Source organism: Salvelinus fontinalis, chromosome 6 (genome assembly GCF_029448725.1).
Source record: "Salvelinus fontinalis isolate EN_2023a chromosome 6, ASM2944872v1, whole genome shotgun sequence".
NCBI classification, from domain to species: domain Eukaryota; kingdom Metazoa; phylum Chordata; class Actinopteri; order Salmoniformes; family Salmonidae; genus Salvelinus; species Salvelinus fontinalis.
In genome coordinates, this window is record NC_074670.1 from 9242963 (window position 1) to 9252686 (window position 9724).

A 9724-nucleotide genomic window follows, 5' to 3' on the forward strand; every position below is an offset into this window, starting at 1 on the left:
GATAGAAAGACCTTTACAAAGATTTCTAAGGACAGTGAGAGTACAAACACAACAGCAAAAAAGTATTTAGTGTTAAATTCTTTATTTATCATAAACATAAATAATGTCTAATCTCCCGTACAAAAGGTGGATGTTGATCTGGAACGGGATGTTGTAGAGTTGTGCGAACGTACTGGACGACCAAAGCTAGGATCAGATTTAGTAGGTGGCCATGGTGCTGGTCAGCCAGTTATTGAAGATGCACACCTGGAGGAAGAGAAGAAGAAGGGAGACATTAGTGGACACGCTCAATGGGAGGCAACATGAGAACCATCAATCAATGTTTTATAGACTCAATGTCTTATTCCTTCAGGAAACTTAAGGATGTCACATTGATGTATGAATATTGATGTTTTCCTTAAACACAACAGGAAAACAATTTTTTCTGTCTTACCTTGGCGTAGACACCAGGGTTACCGGGCTCGGCACAGCCATAACCCCAAGACACAACACCCTGGAGCTCACCGTTGCACACCACGGGGCCACCGGAGTCACCCTGAGAGAGAGAGAGAGATAGAGAGAGAGAGAGATATAGAGAGAGAGAGAGAGAGATATAGAGAGAGAGAGAGAGAGAGAGAGAGAGAGATATAGAGAGAGAGAGAGAGAGATATAGAGAGAGATATATAGAGAGAGAGAGAGAGATATAGAGAGATATATAGAGAGAGAGAGAGAGAGAGATATAGAGAGAGAGAGAGAGAGATATAGAGAGAGAGAGAGAGATATATATATAGAGAGAGAGAGAGAGAGAGAGAGAGAGAGAGAGAGAGAGAGAGAGAGAGAGAGAGAGAGAGAGAGAGAGAGAGAGAGAGAGAGAGATGAGAGAGAGAGAGAGAGAGAGAGAGAGAGAGAGAGAGAGAGAGAGAGAGAGAGAGAGAGAGAGAGAGAGAGAGAGAGAGAGAGAGAGAGAGAGAGAGAGAGAGAGAGAGAGAGAGAGAAGGAAAGGAGACAAGTGATATGAATTGGATATTTTATTCTCAATTTATTTCTAATCAATTGAATAAGTCAATTTAAAGTCATCCTTGAGGTACCCCTGAATTGAGATCAGTGTGGTAAGTATGTGGTAAGTACCTGGCAAGAATCCTTGCCTCCCTCCAGGTATCCAGCGCAGAACATGGCATTGGTGATCTGGCCAGGGTAGGAGTTGTTACAGTCGCTGTAGGACAGGATGGGGATGTTCAGGCACTGCAGCTTGTTGCCATCGGCGGCTGTAAGGAGGGGGATAGAGAGAGAGCGAGAGAGAGGAGGATGGAGGGAGGGAGGATGGTAGAAGGAGGAGAGTTATAGTTAGACATAATGACAGTGTTTTTAATAGTAGGTCTACATTTGCAATGCCTTTAAACACACTCAGTCACCATGAAGATGACCAACTGGCACATGTAACCTTTGACCCAGGTTCTGCACTCACTGGAGCTCATGGTGTTGCCCCATCCAGAGACGGTACACATGGTGCCAGCAGGGGCACAGCTGCTGGGCAGAGCAACAGGCTGCACGTAGGTGTTGAGGGTGGCGGGCTTGCTCAGTTTGATCAGCATGATATCATTGTCGATGTTGTAGGAGCTGTAGTTGGGGTGACGGATCACGCGGGATGAAGAGATGAACTGCTCGCTACCCTCAGTCACCTTGATGTTGTGCTCGCCCAGACGCACCTCCACACGGCTGAAAGAGAGAGAGTTCATGTGAATGTGGAGTTCACTTGTGTACTTTAGTTTGGCAAAAGTTAAGCTTATCAAATTGTTGCAAGGTGTTATTGACTCAATATGTTATTGCTAGCAGTTCACTTGGGAGTGTACTTACGACTTGTAGCAGTGAGCAGCAGACACAACCCAGTTCTCATTGACCAGGGAGCCACCACAGAAGTGGTACCCAGAGTTCAGAGACACCTGGTGGGGCTGGGAGTTGGCCTTGCACTCATACCCTCCGACAATCTTGTCGTCCTCCGTGGCGACTGTAAACAGAGAGCAGGCACATTCTTAGCTATATTACCTCAGCTTTTGAGATGGAAAAGCATAGCACTATGATAAAACAACAACAACATATTTCTTAATAACATCAAAGAAACACCTTTGTGATGTTAGTGTCATTACACAGTCCTGTTCTTTTTTCTATGATCATTACTATACTCACAAGCGGCTCCAATGAGCAGAACGAAGACCAGAGAAATCATGGTTGCTGTATGATCCTGTCGATGAAAGTGGCCAATCTGCACCCCTGGTATATATGCAGAATCGGATGTGCCGCCCCGTTTAATGGAACTGTTTGATTGGTCAAGAGAAAGCCAATCAGAGGCAAAAGGTGCACTGCCAAGGTCAGCATTATGACGAAGCAGTTTCCATCATGGTGTGGAATGAAGTTGACCGTGAATGTAGCAGAAAGCTAAATATCTGTTGTCATTAGTGACAGTATTTTTAAGTCCAGTTAATTGACATCTAGATTTGATTGAGTAGTATTCTATGCAGTTCAGACTGTATCTTGACCTCAACATGACTGCAACACAGCTGTGTGGTTCACACGTTGGTATTCTCTTGGAGAAGTTGACAAACACAACTTTGCATCTCACAAGGCCAATTTTAGCTTTGTAAACTGGGTTTAAGGGGTTTTGTTGGAAAGTTATTCAAGGCTGTCGTAAAAATAGGCTCTGTATACCTTATATGGCCATGAGTTCATTACATAAGTTGTATAATCATAAGTTCCTCCAAAAACCATTAAACTGTATGCAGTTAATATGCAGTAAAACAATCAAAGTAAGCACACACTTAGGTAGTGTAATATATACACAAGATTCAAATAAACAGTTGTACTTTGACAGTAGATTAAAGTCAACACCCCGGCTTAACCCTAACCTTACCCATAACTCTCAATCTTAACCCGAGCTTCATTTCACATCCCAACTCAACCCGAACCCTTGCCACAACCCTAACCCTAGCTTCTCTTCCAAATCCCTAATCCATCCTAACCCTAACACTAGCTTCATGTCAACATCCCTGCTCAACCCAAACCCTAACCCTCAACCCTAACCCTAGCTCTTGTCCACATCCCTGCTCAACCCAAACCCTTACCTCAAACCTAACCCTAGATTCATGTCCACATTACGACTCAACCCTAACCCTTAACCCTAACTTCATGTCCACATCCCAGCTCAACCCTAACCTCAACGCTGACCGTAATATGGTTACCAATCTCAATTCGAAATACTCTTATTGAGTGGAGATATTGCGTTAAGTAAGTAAGCCCTAGCCTGAACAGGAAGCCAGAGGCTACACTGGAGTAGTATGATCAAATTGTTTGGTTCTAGTCAAGATTCTAGCAGCCGTGTTTAGCACTAACTGAAGTTTATTTTGTGCTTTATCTGGTTAGCCGGAAAGTAGAGCATTGCAGTAGTCTGATGTAGAAGTGAGAAAAGCATGGATACATTTTTCTGCATAATTTATGGACAGAAATGTTCAGATTTTTGCAATGTTACGTAGATGGAAAAATTTGTCCTTGAAATATTCTTGATATGTTCGCCAAAGAGAGATCAGGGTCCAGAGTAACGCCGAGGTCCTTCACAGTTTTATTTGAGATGACTGTACAACCATCAAGATTAATTGTCAGATCCAACAGAAGATCTCTTCATTTCTTGGGACCTAGAACTAGCATCTCTGTTTTGTCCGAGTTTAAAAGTAAAAAATGTTCCACCACCCACTTCCTCATGTCTGAAACACAGGCTTCCAGGGAGGGCAATTTTGGGGCTTCACCATGTTTAATCGAAATATAAAGTGTGTATCGTCCGCATAGCGGTGAAAGTTAACATTAAGTTTCCGAATGACATCACAAAGAGGTAAAATATATAGTGAAAACAATAGTGGTCCTAAAACAGAACCATGAGGAACACCGAAATTTACAATTAATTTGTCAGAAGACAGAGACAGAGACAGAGACAAACTGATATCTTTCCCGACAGATAAGATCTAAAGCAGGCCAGAACTTGTCCGTGTAGACCAATTTGGGTTTCCAATCTCTCCAAAAGGATGTGGTGATCGATGGTATCAAAGCAGCACTAAGGTCTAGGAGCATGAGGACAGATGCAGAGCCTTGGACGCCATTATCTTTTTATGGATCAAATCCCGTTAACTGGATCGATTTGACAACATCCGGTGAAATGGCAGAGCGCCAAATTCAAATTAAATTACTATAAATAGTAAACTTTCATGGAATCACACATGCAATACACCAAATTAAACCTACACTTGTTGTTAATCCAGCCAACGTGTCAGATTTCAAAAAGGCTTTACGGCGAAAGCAAACCATGCTATTATCTGAGGACAGCACCCCATCAAACAAAGACCGACAATCATAATTCACCTCGCCAGCCGCGACGCGAAACTCAGAAATAAAGATATGATTCATGCCTTACCTTTGACGAGCTTCTTCTGTTGGCACTCCAATATGTCCCATAAACATCACAAATGGTCCTTTTGTTCAATTAATTCCGTCTTTATATATCCAAAATGTCCATTTATTTGGCGCGTTTGATCCAGAAAAACACCGGTTTCATCTCGCGCAACATGACTACAAAATATCTCATAATTTACCTGTAATCTTTGTCCAAACATTTCAAACAACTTTCCTTATAGAACTTTAGGTATTTTTTTACTTAAATAATCGATACAATTTAAGACAGGGTAAACTGCGTTCAATACCGGAGGAAAACAAAGTGGAGCATGCTTTTCAGGTCACACGCCTCTATCAAACAGTACACTTCACTCGACCCTCGTTCTGGACAGCCCAACTTCTTCATTACACAAAGGAAAAACATCAACCAATTTCTAAAGATTGTTGACATCCAGTGGAAGCGATAGGAACTGCAAGCAACTGCCTTAGAATTCTAGATTCCCATTGGAAACACATTGAAAGAGAGTGACCTCAAAAAATGTTTTCCTGGATGGTTTGTACTCGGGGTTTCACCTGCCAGATAAGTTATGTTATACCCACAGACATCATTCAAACAGTTTTAGAAACGTCAGATTGTTTTCTATCCAAATCTACTAATAATGTGAATATCCTAGCTTCTGGGCCTGAGTAGCAGGCAGTTTACTTTGGGCACGCTTTTCATCCGGACGTGAAAATACCGCCCCCTAGCCTTAAGAAGTTTTAAAAGGTAATATACCACCTTCACGAGTGCAGTCTCAGTGCTATGATAGGGTCTAAAACCATACGGAAGTGTTTCGTATACAATGTTTGTCTTCTGGAAGGCAGTGAGCTGCTGCGCAACAGCTTTTTCAAAACGTTTTGAGAGGAATGGGAGATTCGATATAGGCCGTGTTTTTTTTTTATTTTCTGGGTCAAGGTTTGACTTTTTCAAGAGAGGCTTTATTGCTGTCACTTTTAGTGAGTTTGGTACACATCCGGTGGATAGGGAGTCGTTTATTATGTTCAACATAGAAGGGCTAAGCACAGGAAGCAGCTCTTTCAGTAGTTTAGTTGGAACAGGGTCCAGTATGCAGCTTGAAGGTTAAGAGTCCAAGACTATTTTCATCAATGTGTCAAGAGATATATAGTATTAAAAAACTTGAGTGTCTCTCCTGATCTTAGGTCCTGGCAGTGTTGTGCAGACTCAGGACAACTGAGCTTTGGAGAAATACGCAGATTTAAAGAGGAGTCCGTAATTTGCTTTCTAATGATCATGATCTTTTCGTCAAAGAAGTTCAGGAATTTATCACTGCTGAAGTGAAAGCCATCCTCTCTTGGGGAATGCTGCTTTTTGGTTAGCTTTGCGACAGTATCAAAAATACATTTAGGATTGTTCTTATTCTCCTCAATTAATTTAGAAAAATAGGATGATCGAGCAGCAGTGAGGGCTCTTCGATACTGCACGGTACTCTTTCCAAGCTTGTCGGAAGACTTCCAGTTTGGTATAGCGCCATTTCCGTTCCAATTTTCTGGAAGCTTGCTTCAGGAGTTGGGTATTTCTGTGTTCCTTGGAGCTAGTTTCTTATGACAAATGTTTTTCGTTTTTAGGGGTGCGACTGCATCTAGGGTATTACGCAAGGTTAAATGTAGTTCCTCGGTTAGGTGGTTAAGCCTTTTGGAGTTGGTCTTTGGACTTTTCCATGTGAATATTAAAGTCATCAAAAATGTGAATATTATCTGCCATGACTACTAAGGTCCGATAGGAATTCAGGGAACTCAGTGAGGAACGCTGTATATGGCCCAGGAGGCCTGTAAACAGTAGATATCAAAAGTGATTGAGTAGGCAGCACAGATATCATGACTAGAAGCTCAAAAGACAAAAACGCAGTCATTTTGTTTTTTGTAAATTGAAATTTGCTATCGTAAATGTTAGCAACACCTCCGCCTTTGCGGGAAGCGCGGGGGATATGGTCACTAGTGTAACCAGGAGGAGAGGCCTCATTTAACACAGTAAATTCATCAGGCTTAAGCCATGTTTCAGTCAGGCCAATCACAACAAGACTTTGATCAGTGATTAGTTTATTGACTATAACTGCCTTGGAAGTGAGGGATCTAACATTAAGTAGCCCTATTTGAGATGTGAGATATCACAATCTCTTTCAATAATGACTTGAATGGAGAAGGTCTTTATTCCAGTGAGATTGCTAAGGCGAACACCGCCATGTTAAGTTTTGCCCAACCTAGATTGAGGCACAGACACGGTCTCAATGGGGATAGCTGAGCTGACTACACTGACTATGCTAGTGGCAGACTCCACTAAGCTGGTAGGGTGGCTAACAGGCTGCTGCCTGGCCTGCACCCTACCTCATTGTGGAGCTAGAGGAGTTAGAGCCCCGTCTATGTTCATAGATAAGATGAGAGCACCCCCTCCAGCTAGGATGGAGTCCATCACTCCTCAGCAGGCCAGGCTTGGTACTCTTTGTTGGTGAGTCCCAGAAAGAGGGCCAATTATCTTCAAATTCTATATTTTGGGAGGGGCAGAAAACAGTTTTCAACCAGCAATAGAGTTGTGAGACTCTGCTGAAGAGTCTCCAAAGAGAAAGCAGTCGACCAGTCAAACCCCCTTCCTGGAGTTACCTACTTCAAGGACTGTGAGTCATTTGGAGATCACTGGACCTCAGAGTGTGAAGAGGCCTTCATTAACATCCTGAACCACCTGACAGCCTCTACTGTGTTGGCCGTTGCAGACCAAAGCAAGCCTTACCTGCTTCACATTAACGCCAGCTTAATTGGCCTGGGAGAAGTGCTCTATCAAGAACAAGAAGAGGAGGGGCTCTCTATGGAACAAGGTGTGCTCTACAGACTCCATAGAGGCCCCAGTCAGGTCAAAAGAAAGCAGCTGGTTCTCGCCAAATAATTCAGAGCCGTGGTCATGAAGTCTTTCCACAATGATATGGGACATTTAGGTTATGAGTGGACATGATCTAGCCAGTGCTGGGTTCTACTGGCACTTCATATTCAGAGACATTGAGTTTCACTGCAAGTCATGTGCAAGGTGTGTGCAGCTGAAGACCCTGCCCGCTAGATCAGCAGCTTTAGTGAAGATCACCACTGTAGCCCCCCTATAGTTGGTGTGTAGACTTCCTCTCTCTGGAGAATGACACGAAGAACATCAGTAACATCCTCCTCGTCGTGACAGATCACTTCACTCGCTACGCCCAAGCTTACGCCACTTAAGACCAAGAAGCCAGCCCTGTGGCCAGGGTGCTTTGGGAGAAGTTCTTTGTCCATTATGGCCTTCCTTCCTGCATGAACTCTGATCAGGGCATCAGGGCAGAAACTTTGAAAGTAGACTAATCTGGGAGGTCCTTCAGCTGGCTGGGTGAAGAAGTCACGTACATCGCCATGCCATCACTTCACCTCATTACAGTGTTTTCTTGCACCACACACATCTCATACCTCTGACAGTTTTTTGGTTTGAAGGTGTGTTTTTATATGCCTCTTCTTTACTGTTGCATAGTGTTAAGAGAAGTTATAGCTCAAGGTGTGTCGTAAACTGTGTAATGTGTCAAATTCATTGTGATGCCTAATCTTATGTTTTATGTATAACTTGTCAGGACATCAAATTTTCCTAGTGAGGGGTGAATGTAACCCCCTGTAAAAACTGGATTTAGTTTATTATTTTCTTGAACTTCCCGCGTCCCCGTACAGAACTGTCCGCATCCACGTACGGCTTGGCGTGAAGTAGATTGGGCGGGTACGCGAGAATTGGATGGAGGTGATCTTGGAGAACAGTGACAAAGTTTGCTAGAGTGTTGTGACACTGAAGTTTATTGTTCAATTTGCTTTTCTTTAATAGGCCGGGACAGTATGAGTATAGCCAACTCCTTTCCACTCGCTATACTTGTTTAATGTTGTGGTTCACCGGATTTGTCATCATCCTCGAGGGACAGACAAAGAACCTGCTGGCTAGACAAACTAGTCAGTACAGCTAGCTACTCAACCCACAGCATCCTAGTGATCCTACCACTACATCATCCCTGGCTGCCTTCAATTATTGTGCAAGTTACCTCACAGCACCAATGTAACAGTTTTGCTTGCGTCCCTCTCCTCGCCACCCCCTGGACTTGAACCAGGGACCCTCTGAACACATCGACACTAGCCTCCCACGGAGCATAGCTACCTATCGCTCCACAAAAGCCACAGCCCTTGCAGAGCAAGGAAAACAACTACTTCAAGTTCTCAGAGCGAGTGACTTCACAAATTGAAATGTTACTAGCGCGCACCGCTAACTAGCTAGCCATCTCACACAGGTTACAGTTGTAACACATCACTTCTCTCTGAACTGTATGCAACCATAACCCCATAGAATACATAACTAATGTTTGCACTCATTTCCAATATAAGGATGTCCATATATAATTCCTCCTAACAGTTTAATTTGTTAAAGGGATAGCTCAACCAAATAAAAAATAAATGTTGTTTTAATGATTGCTATAGAGCAGCGGTATTCAACTCTTATCCTACAATGTCCGGAACCTGCTAGTTTTCTATTCTAGAGTTGAGTTGAGGGCTATAGAGAGTAGTAAATTGTCTTTATAAAGCAAAATTATCGACAGAGCAATGCGCTTGTCAACAATGCACATATGATTGAATCATAACCCGTGTTTCGAAGTTATAGTGTTTGTTAACAATTACATTGTTTACAAACAATGGAGTAAAATGTTGCGTCCTTTTATTATATATTTTTTTGTTTAACATGGATTATACTAGGCAAGTCAGTTAAGAACAAATTCTTATTTACAATGACGGCCTATCAGAAGACAAAAGGCCTCCTGTGGGGACAGGGTCTGGGATTAAAAATAAAAAATGCAATAAAAATATAGGACAAAACACACGACGACAAGAGAGACACCACAACACTACGTAAAGAGAGACCTTAGACAACAGCATAGCATGTCACCAACACATGACAACACAACATGGTAGCAACACAACATGACAACAACATGGTAGGAACACAAAACATGGTACAAACATTATTGGGCACAGACAACAGCACAAAGGGCAAGAAGGTAGAGACAACAATACATCACGCGAAGCAGCCACATCTGTCTATAAGAGTGTCCATGATTGAGTCTTTGAACGCAGAGATGGAGATAAATCTGTCCAGTTTGAGTGTCTGATGGGGTACGATAGATTACCTGAGCTTCTGAGGCATTTATACATTATACTCTTAAAAAAATCTGCATTTTTTTTAAAGTCAAGAAATATATGTACCAATCACAGACCATAG

At 42.6% G+C, this 9724-nt stretch overlaps 1 protein-coding gene across 1 annotated transcript; it reads right to left on the reverse strand.

The window, feature by feature from the left end:
- Positions 1–136: 136 nt before the first annotated feature.
- LOC129856966 (trypsin-1-like) lies at positions 137–2367 on the reverse strand. Its single transcript, XM_055924775.1, has 6 exons — positions 2164–2367; positions 1834–1984; positions 1445–1695; positions 1108–1244; positions 434–535; positions 137–246 (listed from the first exon to the last, which is right to left on the reverse strand). Exons 1-6 carry the CDS (start codon positions 2201–2203, stop codon positions 199–201), a joined length of 729 nt encoding a protein of 242 aa, XP_055780750.1. The 5' UTR covers positions 2204–2367; the 3' UTR covers positions 137–198.
- Positions 2368–9724: the final 7357 nt, after the last annotated feature.

Excerpts from the sequence above, each read along its gene's own strand:
- LOC129856966 (XM_055924775.1), bottom strand. The coding sequence starts at position 2,203 with ATGATTTCTCTGGTCTTCGTTCTGCTCATTGGAGCCGCTT. Across the intron at positions 536-1,107 it reads GAGGCAAGGATTCTTGCCAG|GGTGACTCCGGTGGCCCCGT; the intron begins GTACTTACCACA and ends TCTCTCTCTCAG. Across the intron at positions 247-433 it reads ACCCTGGTGTCTACGCCAAG|GTGTGCATCTTCAATAACTG; the intron begins GTAAGACAGAAA and ends CTCTTCCTCCAG.